Below are 13,441 nucleotides of genomic sequence, written 5' to 3'. Positions count from 1 at the left end.
CCGTTCAAAATACAAAACAAGATGTTTGATATTATGCTTGCTTTTTTAATGTAAACCCCCAAAACATGTCTTCATAATGAAGGAGATTTCATAGTGCAACTATATGTGTATTCATTTGTAAAAACAATATGCATAAAGAATTCACCCTCTTCCTATTATATCCCATTTCATTGGATTGCAAATAATGTATATGTATTTTGAAATATATTTTAATAAAAATATTTTCCTTGCAGTGTTTTCTTACTTTTGAAGCATTCAGTTTCAAATATTTTTATTTCATCTGTCTTTTAACCGAATGGTACATTGAAGTGAATATGTTTGCAAAGTACTAAATGTCAAAAGGTTGTTGAAAAATTGTGACATAAGGTTGTTTTGTCATATCAGTTACTTTATTGCATTGTACAGTATGCTCTGTCAGTGACTGTGGCGTAAAAGATTGGCAGTCTAGATAATGTTTATTTTTGTATTTAGAATTACCGGCAGACATTGTTCAGAAGACTCTATACTTTACTAGGTGGGTCCTCTATTTTTTCACATAAACAGCTAGACCCATAGATTTATGTTGTTGGAAGACAGTATCATAGACTTTCAACACAGCTGGTGGGTGATATGTCCTTGTAATAGCCCAAAAGCTATTAAGAGATTTTATAAATGTCCTGGGCATTTCAGCAAAATTGTAATGTAAAATACTGTAATATCAATATGGCAATACAAACAGGTTTATCAAAACAAAGTAGGGCATTCTGTGTACTTTAGACAAACAGAAATTACATTGTGTCAGATTATCACTTGACCAATTGGATGAGGTATCTGAAATTTACTGTACAAGTTTCGGTTCAAATCCCCCCAAAGACTCTTTGTTGATATTTTGATTATTTTTTTCTCTGAATTTAATTTCTGAACACGTAATGCTGCTAAAACACACTTTCTTATCCAAGCTAATTAGCATTTCAATTCCCTTGTCCAGTTTTTATTTTTTTGCTATGTGCCTCAACGTCAACTTCTTTTTCACCTTTGATCTGGTCAAAGATCTGTTTCCTTCAGTGGAGACACAGTGGCTGTGGGATCAGTTCCATGTAGGCACCCAAGGGGCACAAAGCATAGCAAAATCTGACAGTCAACTAAAACCTACTAATTGAACTCTGTTCTAAATAATAAAACACAGAAAAGTGAAAATACCTATTAAGGTGATCCATTACAGCTTTTGAGAACTGAAAAATGTGACATGTTTTTGAAGTTGAATAAGATTTTAGTCAATGTTTTTCATCTTCACTGCAGTCCAGAACCATAAGCAAGGAAATATATACTGAATGTTAAGTTGTCAACTATGGAGATACAGGAAAATTATAGTTAATGGTTTCTGATGTTGAAAATGTATTTCTCAATACTGAGTAACTACAGAGTATCTCCCAATGCCCTGGAACTGTGTAAGAAAATAAAGTATGAGAAACTGCAGTTTCTTTAGCAGATAGAAAACAAGCACGTGAAAAATCGTACATCTTTAAAAATATCAGTAAGAATTGCCAAAATATAACCCAAAATGTAGATTGCATTTTATTCTTTTTAATCAGGTTCATGGTTGTACATTTAAAAATGAACAATTTAATGGTTAAATGGTTAGTGCCCCTCTTAAAATATGTTCTTCTAGGATGACTAGAAGACTGTCACTGGTTTCACTTAATAAGATTTATAAATTTGTAGAGGTTTGTTAAGTGACATGGATAAGAGATCTTTAAGCAAGTGTAGCAAACCCAACTCTGCCATTCCCTTGGTCAAAAACAGAATAAAATTGCCTCAGGAACACATCTCCCAGAACCCAGTATGGCAAACCATCCCGATACTCTCGGGAACCTTCAATCCCACTGGTGCAGTAAGAGTTTCCATAGTCGCCCTGGTACTGAAACATAGTCACAGGATGTATCCATAAAGTTCACTTCCTTCTGCAGCAACACTGTGTTTGCTTCTATTAAAACATATTACTTCGCCTTTCTCCTATTTTTTGCAAACTTTCTCCTTTTTTACAAACTAAAAAAAAAATAGCCAGCTGATAGAACTTAGGTTATGTGTATTATAACCACAACATAGAATATAGAACAATATAGAAACTGATGACAAGCAAGAAGATTATATTTAATTTGACTGTGATGATTTATATTCATTGCTTCCCTCAGAGAGCAATGCATTATAGATGCCTACAACAGCAGTGAATACTTACCACTAACACATAAGCAGCAGGCTCAAGATGAAGGTGAGCTCCATTCATGATGAACGTGAGAGGAGGCAAGGAGTCTATGCTGTCGCAATCAAAGACATACTGAAAATAGAGAGCAACTGAGTTAAATGTGTCCTCTACAAATTAGTGTTAATATGACAGCCAGGGCTTTGAGGTACTCACGTTTCCGTTCTGATCTTGTTGAGCTCCAAGAGCCTGATGGAGTTCATCTACATATTGAGGGGGGCACGCAAGAAGAGAGGTGCCAGTGTCTACAATTGCAGAGCAACCACTCTGGCACCAGCCTGTGCTGTGGTGGTCTATTTCAAACCTTTGAGAAAATTTGTTAAATGAGATTAAAGTGAAAAATCCAGAGGAATCTCTGACATTGCAGTATTTGTAGCTGCTGTTTTTGTTGAGCTGTCTCATCCACAATTTTGTGTTTTCCCAAGGTGTTTTAGTATTTTGACAATTTTGTTTTGTAGGTTTTCATTTTAGGAAATTAAATAAACTTGAATAATTTTATAGTGGTGGAGCCACTTGAAATTTCAAGAGCTAATTGGCTATTTACTAATTTACGGTAAGCTTTAGTTAACAATGTGTGGGAAACTATTGAAAGTAGACCTCATAATAATAACTCTTAAACCTCAAATGCACCTCAGCTCTTGAAATGATAATTGTAATATACATAATAAGACATGCATTAAAATAGTCATTATGGATAGAGACACATGTTTGGATTAGAATATTGTATAACAAGTTGATAATTCAGTGTGGGATTTATAGAAAATAGAAGCTAGAAGAGAAAACACCTTTCATAAAGGTGCTTTATAATGTCTGGGATGTGTGTCCACATGTGGCTTTAATAAAAGTAACATGAAGGAAAAGAAAAAGCACTAGCTTTTGATTCATGGAGATGTGGAAAAAAGACTCCATAAATTCCTTACCAAGCTGTGGATTTATAATTTCACTTTTTAAGAGCTGGCATCAGCTACCACTTTGTATGATTGTAGCTATGTTGTGTGCAACAAATCTATTAATTCTTAATAAAGTAATGGCTTTGGCGTTAGCGCTTACCACTATTGTGGGTTAAGAGTATACAAAATGTTTTGGAAGTAATTATTGTGTTAAAAATATGAATTACTTGTTGAAGTAGAAGGGGAACTTTTGCAAGAAACTATGTTCTTGCTTTTTTGCAACACTTACAATCACTGAAGAGATTTTCAACTGATTGCCAAAACCTGGACTACATACCCTTCAAAAACCAGCTGCCAGTGGCTTTCATGGGCAACAGGAACCCAGTGAATTTCCCCAGTGTAGTGACTTGGGTCTGTTCCACCAAAAACAACTTCACTGCCCCGTTCTGAGCTCCTTGAGATAAAATTACATACTGTAATCATTCAAAAGAGATAATTCAAATATTTCTAGATCAAGCCCATAGAATAGTATAAATGCAGCTAATTACTTCTGTTGTGCATATAATACAAAATAAAACTTTTTTTGCTTTGCATCATTTTACAGAAATAGATTCGTCTCACTTTGAATATTTAGCATTCAGGTAGAATATACACTTTATGTTGAATACACGAAATCTCACTTGCTGAGGTAGAAAGCAAAGACAGGCTCCTCAAGCAAGTTCTCTTTTATCATGGTGTCCACAATAGTTCCTTCGTTCTGTTTAAACGCTAGTCCCATGATTCCATCATGCAGGGGTCTTGCAAAGTGGTTTCCTGGCTCTGTGACACTCAGACCTATCTTCTGGTTTGTGACAGTGAGATCCCCAAGCTGTGGAGACACACAGAAAACCTTTTCACTTTTCTGCTAATGATCGTAAGGAGGCAATGTATAGTAATTCAATAATTTATTAATCCATGGTTTTCTGATATTCAACTTATATAGATGATGAAAAACGTGAAAAATTAGCAATGTTTCTGTTGATTGAGGTTATTTTTATGTCTTGACTAGAAGATAGATGTCATAATGACCATAAGTTTATACCTTTCATTGCTCTGTTTCATGAATTTCTGAAAAATTCACTGCCACCAAATTGCTCATTCCAAATTGTAGTGGGAACACCAGTGTTAAAAAAGTTCACTTACAGTAGTTGCCCTAATATTCATATTATCCAATGCTCAATATATTTACTTTAGAGGTGAAGATGTATAACTGCCTCAATTTACAGAAAAAAGTGTCAATCATAAATATGGAAAATCCTTTGCTGTTAATGATTTGTCATTTAACATTCCTGAATTATATGCATTTACTTTGTATATTAATTTCAAATGAACCTGTTTTTTTCTCAAAATAGAAATTAACATGTAGTTTGAAGATAAGTACTATATAAGTATAACATTTTATATATCTAGAATAGAAAGACTAGAATATGTCTTTGAATGGTCTGGTCCATGCTACTTCAAGACAGTGGAATTTTATCATTGCCAAAAACAAGTGTTTTAATGGGGCACTCTGAGAAACTCCATTAAGACTGAAATTCCCTATTAAACAGTAAAAAACCCTCCACAGGTCATTAAAGGTTCAGTTTTTTAAGTCATGTCTCAAATGTATTTATATTGGCTTTTTCTTACACTTACATTTATGTATTGCAGTTTTAGATATGCTATGATTGTAACATTTTCAGAGCATTATGACTTTTCTGATATTTTTTATAAATTTCTTTAAGATACATTTATGAAAAAATATTGTTATCTTTATTATAGTGATTATTCATTCTCTGAGGAGAATCTAGTTAATACTTGTGAAACGTTGCACTTTACACTTCCCATAGAGTAAGACCCATTTACTTACAGTGACTGTATCATAGCCAATAACACCTGTGAGGCTTCCTGTTCCATAATGGATAGAGAAGGGCTGCTCATTGCTATGATAGGTGAAAGACTTCTGTGGGTTGAACAGTGGATGATGTGCTATGAGAGAACAAAGAAGAATTCTAAAATTGATACATTAACCAATAAGATGGAGTAATGGAAGGAAACCTGTGATATTAACTGAGAAGGAAAAAATACAATTACCGCTCATCTTTACACATTTACTGTATGAGACATTTTGTGGCTATATTATAAGGGCGCCACTGTGACATGGACATGGCGATTAGCACTTCTGCTTCACAGCTCTTTTGTCCTGAGTTTGATTCGGTTTGATCACATGGGTTTTCACTGTGTGCTGTGGATTCTTCTCTCTTTCCAAAACACATTCTAGCTAAGTTAATTGGTGAATTTAACTTGTCCCTGTATCTGTGTGTGCCTGGCAATGGAGTAGCATCCTGTCCAGGGCAGAATACCGACTTAATTAAATAAGGAATATGACTCATTCATAAGCAGCACCTCACTGGCACTTCATTGGTCTTTTTCTTCAGAGACTGATACTGTGTTGTCGAGAGAAAAAAAAAGAATTTCAAAGTAATTAAACTATTGCAACAAAGGTGTGATTATTGAAAGGTTAAACAAATTTCTATCTGTATGTCATTTGTCTGTCTTTCTTCTTAATCTTTAAAAATATCTCTATGAGCATAGAACAGCTTCATTTAAGGGTATTTTGTCTTACATAATCTACTGCTAAGTACTTACTGCAGGCTTCACTCTTGCAGTAGACTGAGTTGATCCAGAGAGTAGAAGATCCAGTATCAAAATGGACATAAAAAGATTGTGGAGGTGTTCCTACATTAATTTTGCCAAAATATGCCATCTGTAAAAGTCAATGTGAGAGCTATTATTTGTAACTATAATAAGATGGTGCACACTCTGACTGAAAGTCACTATCAAAATTTTAAACTGTATAAATTATTTATCTTGATTTCATACTCTTGAACAGATCTACAGTTCTGCTGATTTGTCTTGCCCAGCAATAATTTAATTGCTTTTATAAACACAATATTCCTAAAAAAGGAATGTGTAATTTTACTGTAAGTATGACTCATGCCACAAATTCAGGATGGCCTGAATATAAAGATTTGCATGTAATAGTAGACTGTATTAATACTTGTGTAGGAGGAAATAGTTGTCTTTGTAATACAAAGAAGTATTTAATTCTTCATTATGTGGATGTCAGAGGATTGCCAAGGTGGTTTCTGAAAAGGGTATTTCCAAACATTTGTAACACAAGCACTTTAAAAGTCATGCTTTAATTGGTCCATTTTTGAATTTTGAAATTACTTTCTGAATCTTTGTGGTTCCTTGTTTGCTTAAATGCTCCAGAATAAGCTTGTTGTCCTTTAGTTATGCCATTGTACTGTACTGTACACGTTTTTTTTCCCTGCAACTATTTAAACTGTGTTCTCAAGAAATTTTATGTCATATGACATACAGCTTATGAATTCATACACAGTATATGTTAATTGTATTTAATATGTTTCTGTAGGGCTTGACTGAAATGTCAAAGTAATAATCAGTTTAAACCTAAAACATTAATTAAGTTTGTTTACTCTGACTTACATTGTGATAATTTACGAGTTGTTCATTGTATGTACCAGGTGCACTGTACTGCTCATTCTTTAAAAATTCCTCCAGTTCTCCTCTCTCTTTCAGTTCCTCGTAGATAGACTTCATGTTCAACAGGGGGATTCTAGTGATAAAAGCAAGTCCAGAAACAGAGTTCAGATCCAAGGGGAAAACAGCAATTTAAAATAATGGTTTGAAAAATAAACTAAACTGTATGGTGCGCTAATCATAATACTGAACTTACATTTTTTATGTACGTAGAATATAGTTAGAACCACAAAAATAAAGCTGACAATATGGTTTCAGTCATATTCTAATAATAACAGCAACACAAATCAACAAATATAAAGTGATATTATGCTTAATACTAGAGTTTTTTGTTGCCTTTCTGAGGAAGTAACAGTGCTTGACAGAGATCAGAGCTGTCACATCCCCCAAAAGAATCCCCAAAACATAGATTTTGAACACTGGGTTAAGAGCAAGCTGATTTAATTGCAGTTTTGCCAGAATGGAGCAGAATGCACATGTAGCATGGAAAAAAATGACAAACACATTTGATGCAGGCATGAGTTTGTTTGATTGAGTAGGTTCAGATGCACAGTGCATTAGAAGCACGTATGATGCAGGTGACAGAATTAACAGCGAGTTTGTAAACAGGTGGCAGTACTAGCATTACTAGTACTAGTACTAGTAGCATTACCAGGGCTAGTTTTAGATTAGAACTCTGTAGTAGCAACTAACTAGAGTAGTAGTACTAGCTATTCTGTACTAATACAGTACTCTGTATAAGTACTACCTACCCTGTGGTAACCAGGAAGAGTAGCCTGATGTGGAAACAGGAAGAGACATTCAGTACCAAATACTGAAGTTTTCTAGATGGATTGAATGAGATTATATTCCAGGATGAACAAGAATTATTAACCACATAGGCTGCTGGACGTTTTAGGAGGGTGAAGAATCAAGGGTTGACAGTGTATCATTTGGACACCAGCTGTAGTGGGTAAATGGGGCACTCATCAATGTAAAAGCCAAGGCCTAAATGCCTGGGACAGTATGGCCAGATCCAGTACAGACTGACACTATGTGCTTGCACCCGAGGGATGGAGTGGGAGTCAACAACCAGGGGTTCCTTTAAGGACAGCAAAAAGGATTGGAGAGATGGAAGAGACCCCAAATGGAAAGAAGGGGGAGAAGAGAGAAGAGTGGCGCAGGCAGGTTTAAGAACAGAACAAAGTGAAAAGGGCAGACAAATTTGCCGAAGTTACTCAGAATTTCTGGAAGACTTGATGACATCAGAAGCACTGAAAGAAAAACGCAGATGGTATGTTGGTAGTAGAGCAGCTTGTTTTCAGTGAAGGGTTAAGGTTGAAGAGTCTAGAAGGACTCTGGTCCTGGGTTTGTATGTGATTAAAGTGATGAAGATAAGGTGCCAGAAATGTAAAGCGTGAAACTTACATTTCACACTGTACTGTACATTCTGGGATGAAGTGAGATGTACTAGAAAAGATGCACATAGTGCCATGTTGATCCTTGGCGCTTTCAATGCACAACAAAAGTGCAAAATTAGAATTTGACAACTGTCTGAACCTCTGTTCAGTAAGACCATTAATACATACTGCTTTTAAGAACAGCTGTTATAGAAATACAAGTAACTTTAATACAGAGTACAGCAGAACATAACCAAGGTTACAAATGGAATGAGACATAATCTTGTAATTACAGTATGGATGCTTGCAGCTTAATGATCCAAAAGTTCTAGAAAGCCATATTTTTAGTGTTACAGAGTCAGCTTCAACAATATGGCTTAGGAATTGATTTCAGACAATCCTTTGAGTAAAGATGTGTTTCTTGTTTTTTGTCCTGACCTTTACTGATCTTTATTTCCAGTTTTTTCCTTAGAGCCTTTGTTTTTTTTAAATTCAGTTCTCTTAATCTCTAGGAGTATAATATTTTCTTCAGATACAAAATTAATCTGTTTGCTGATGGTTACCCTTTAAATCCACTCCAATACCGTACTTTAGTGTAATCACCACCTCAGTTGTTATTTAGAGTCTGTTAATTACTGTATAAATTAAAACACTGAATGCTGCTTCAGCTGAAAAATTGTGGTAGAACTGAAGAAGATTGGAAGGGACACAGTTCAAGAATCCCTGCACTAGAGCAGCATTGTCTCTCTTGTATTATGGTGACAAGGACTGAACACACTATTCTTAGTGAGGGCTAATAAATGTGTTGTGTAATTTTAACATTACTTCTAATTTTAATGCAATTATTTAAATTCTATTCTTGATTGTAAGTAAGGAGTAAGTGGTTCACCTTTTTGATAATCTCACTATTCTGTGTAGATGAGGTAAGTAATACAATGTGTACAATACTCAACAGTTTTAAATGCTTTCCCCTGGTTTCATGGCACAGTTTATACATTACAAATAGTTCTACTCTACTAAATATGAAATTATTTAGGATTACAGCACTCAGGAGTACAGTACTATTTATGGTAACTAATAAATCCATACTGGTCCTAATGATTCAGCTCAAATTAAACAAAATTAAAAAAACATTTTTCTTATCAGTATTGACTATTGCCTGTATTTTCTGTAATGTATCATATGATTAGTCATATATTGACTAACATAATGTTGTTATTAACTTCTAAAAGAAAACAGGAGTGGACTTATTGCATTAACTGTGTCTCAGGAGAATAGTGCAAAACATTTTAAAATGACACTACTATCCTCATTGTTATTTGTGGAAGCATAACTATTTTTTTCCATCCTGAACTGTTTCAGAGGCAGTCTAAAGCCATGCAGAAGATCATGTTATGAAATTGACTTATTGTATCTGATTCTGTAATCATTAGCATTAGCTGGTAGGTATAAAAGTAATTAACAAAACTTTTTTTCAGTTTCCTCACCTGATGAGTCCCTCTGTAAGAGCCAGACACACAAAACCAAGAATGAGATGCTTCATCATGTCGGCACTCTGTTCTGCTGAACACAGTGCACCGTGACCTGTAGTCTTTTATACCTTTTGTAGAATTCAGATCTTTAGCCATGATCTTATCTGCTCTTTCTGTAATGTTTGTACAGTTTTTCTTTATTTGAGAGGGGTTATATAAGTTAATATCCATTATTCATTTCAAAAAGATAAGATAGAGTCTTAAATAAAAAACAAATCTGAATTCAGCACAGATTTAAGCAGGATAAAAGAAAGTTCATTCTTGTATATCTTTGCTGCTTTGTATTTCACTTTTTATACAATTTCGATAAATTGATCTTGTAAGTAATTAAGTCTGGTTTGTATCATAACAAGAACATTATTTGATTATATACTGTACATATTAAATTTTTTTGTTTTTCTGCACTTGTAGTTTTTGTGCGGCAGTTTTTGGCCAGCGAGAAAAACAAATACACTAAAGAACCTAATGAACTTCACAGTCTCCTTGTGCTATCTCTACTTTTTATTTATTTTTACATACAGTATCACTGATGTTTTTTTTCTTTTATTAATTGAAAACCTCTAGAGTTGACTTTGGACCAAATGCTGAGATATTCAGTTTTATTCATTTGTTACATTACTTTTTATTAAAGCACAGGCTTCATGTAAAAGAGGGGTCAACTATCTCCATGACCAATGCAGTACAGTATAAGACACCAAAGATAAAAAGATGCTCATTCAGAATCATTGCACATGTTTTCTAGGGAATTATTATTATATTATTTGAATTAGCTAAAAGGTGCTTTGTAAAGACAGATGATAAAGGAGTCACAAGGTATTAAAATGTTTGCATTATTATGCACAATAATATAAACTGACATTACTATACTGTAGGTATAATCCCTCCAAAACAGTTGCAACTGGTTGAAAAGGTGATTGCAAGGGAGAAATGCAAGGTGATAATTATCTGACTGATGGAAAGTACAATAAATTACTCTGGGACTGCACAAGCATGTTTAAGACTTAATTTAGGCTTTCTATTGTCTTTGCTTTTTTCCATTGATGCCTATGAGAACACCTAAGGCATATTTTAGAACTAAACCAAAACATCCACTTACCACAATCTTTATAGATTTAAGCAAAATAAACAAAGAATAAGGCCTATGTTGTATTGTGGTGCCATCTTAGTTAATGCAGTCATAACAAAATAGTGGTGTTGATGTCAGAATCACTACACAAAATCATAGTGTTCTAAAAAACTCAGTTTTTACCATGGTTTCTTGTATACAACTATCTAGGATCATGTTTAAAGAATGGTAGTCCTTCTTTCTATAATGCTATTAAGCATGTAATCATGCATGTAATCAAGAGCTTTTAGTTTACCTGGTTGTGTATAAGGGAATCAAGAACACTTTCCAAAAATGACAGAAATCAATATTGTATTCATGAGAAAATTCTTAGTCATTTTATTTCAGGGGTAAAAACAGAAAACAAGCATTTTTCAACTGTAACATTAGACAAAATGTGTTTGTAATACATACTGTACTCCAGATGTTATTTTTATAGTTGAATATTGTACTATAAGAATGAAGTGTTGATCCACTTTCACTGTTGATGTAGTCATTTAACTTAGTGGACCAAAACATTTCAGATCACTGTTTAAATATGCCAATGTCAAGCATTTGCTTGGGTCATCATGCATGAAACAGAAATGGAAAATAAATCAAAACTTTAAAAGGAGGAAAAGGAATGCAGAAAAACCATGTGTAAACTGTTACATATACAGAATGGTGGGTTAAATGTTTGATGCATAGTCATTAAGTTAACACAACAAGTTGGATAGTTAACAAAATATTTCCAATAAAAAGAAAAGTTAAAATCTATAGAGTGTAATATACAGTAGATAAATTAATTTAATGGAGCTGGCTAATCAACACACTCTTACAAGAATGTCAATTCACTCCCATGCATATGGTCATGTATCAGAGATACATTGTGAGAATTACTTTGTTTTCTCAGCTTGAGAATATTACATTACATATACAACTGTTTAATTTTTTATCTTGTTGTCCAGCAAGTATTCTTTAGGGGCATATCAATGTTATTCAGGCAAAAATGAAGCATCATAATACTGTTTCCAAAGGGAAATACTTCAGATTATATGTTGTCACACTTTTTATAATATGATTTGCAATCATAAGACAATCAAAATGTGGAGTGGTGGTACTGTGGCTAAGGATCTGTGCCTGTGGCTGGAAGGTTGCCGGTTCAAATCCTGCAGCTGGCAGAGGAATCCTACTCTGTTAGGCCCCTTAGCAAGGCCCTTAACCCCAACTGCTCCAGGGGTGCTGTACAATGGCTGACCCTGTGCTCTGACCCCAAGCTTCTCTCTCTGTCTGTGTCTCATGGAGGACAAGCTGGGGTATGTGAAAAGATTAATTCCTAATGTAAGGAATTGTATATGGCTAATAAAGTGATCTTAATCTTATCTTAAATGGCTGACCCTGCGCTCTGACCTCAGGTTTCTCTCCTTGTCTGTGTGTCCCATGGAGAGCAAGTTGGGGTATGTGAAAAAAAAAACAACAAATTCCTAATACAAGAAATTGGCCAATAAAGTTATCTCTCTCTCTTAAAATCATGTGATACCTACTGTAGGACCCAACTTATGATCATCAATTTAGTTAAACATAGCTGAATTATATTATGTTTATTCCATGCTGAAAAAAAGAAGAAAGAGAACACAACGTTTCGGCCGTGGAGCCTTCTTCAGGTGTGAATTATATTATTCCTTATTACAAGTTATTTTATTAAGAAATGAAAATGTCAAGCCTCTGCTTTGAGAACCCAGAACAAATTCATGTAGACACACATCTGTCACTTTTTTCTTATTGAATAATAATGTTAGTAAGACTCATAATGATGTATTAAATATTTTCTGCTCTTATGAATATTCAGAACAGAACTGTGACTAGCTGAGAGTAAGCTACACTCGTGAGTAGAAAATTGGACAATGAAAATGAATAATGTAAAAGTGTGAAAGGAATCTCTTAGGGAATGTTAGTGTAGTAGAAGGAGACGTCTGCCTCTTTGGTGGAGAAGTACTGAGCGAAGCCATCCGTATTAACTTGAGTGCAGTGGAGCAAATCAGAGCCATGATCTCAGCAGGTGAGAGCTTTAGAATGGGAGAATTCCAAGCAAAATAACTTCCATGGTAAAGTAGTTTTTAAAGGCATTAAGCCACAAAACATTTTGTTTGAACTTGTCTGTAGTTGGGAACCATATTTCTTTTCAGTTTTTGCTATAATTGTAATTATTCAACTTATTTAACTCATATTTTAGGATATTTTAAAGATCTATAAGTTTATTTTAAAGACAAAATAAAAAAGTTTTAAAACATATCATTTATATATGTTTATTAGAATTTTGTAATTTTCTTGAGTAAAAACTCATTTTATTGGTGTATTTATTCACATTTTAGATTACAGTATGTGCGTCATATTTTCCTATGTACTTGGATAGGGAGGGACTTTTAATTTGTTCAGTGTTCACATTCTGGTAACAATGGCAACAAACAACTACTTTATCAGGCAGAAAACTAAGATTTCTTTGGTTGTGGGGGGTGGTTGGGTCTGTGTGTCTATGACCACAAGGTGGAGATATTGGAGAATTGAAGTGGGTTAACAAAGGATTTTAATGATAGACGTCTGTGTTTTTCTACATCTCATAGCAGAGATGTGCTGCTTTGCTGATTATGAAAGAGAAAATAATGGGATTGACTGCACCTTTTAAAATTAAACTACTGACAGTGTGTCGCAACACTCGTAAAAGTAAATGCTTA

The 13,441-nt window shown here is 34.2% G+C and overlaps 2 protein-coding genes across 6 annotated transcripts in view; one reads left to right on the top strand and one right to left on the bottom strand.

The window, feature by feature from the left end:
• Nucleotides 1–13,441, top strand: part of tns1b (tensin 1b) — a 262,650-nt gene that overhangs the window by 22,041 nt on the left and 227,168 nt on the right. The window lies entirely within an intron of this gene.
• On the bottom strand, nucleotides 1,733–9,639 carry LOC148821858 (gastricsin-like). Its single transcript, XM_088930595.1, has 9 exons — nucleotides 9,581–9,639; nucleotides 6,661–6,790; nucleotides 5,797–5,914; nucleotides 5,018–5,136; nucleotides 3,810–3,997; nucleotides 3,467–3,583; nucleotides 2,396–2,543; nucleotides 2,216–2,314; nucleotides 1,733–1,897 (listed from the first exon to the last, which is right to left on the bottom strand). Exons 1-9 carry the CDS (start codon nucleotides 9,637–9,639, stop codon nucleotides 1,733–1,735), a joined length of 1,143 nt encoding a protein of 380 aa, XP_088786721.1.

Source organism: Atractosteus spatula, chromosome 13, assembly GCF_055471065.1.
Source record: "Atractosteus spatula isolate fAtrSpa1 chromosome 13, fAtrSpa1.hap1, whole genome shotgun sequence".
In the NCBI taxonomy this organism is placed as follows: Eukaryota; Metazoa; Chordata; class Actinopteri; order Semionotiformes; family Lepisosteidae; genus Atractosteus; species Atractosteus spatula.
Note: the sequence above shows the minus strand (reverse complement) of the source record. Positions and strands in the feature narration are given on the sequence as shown.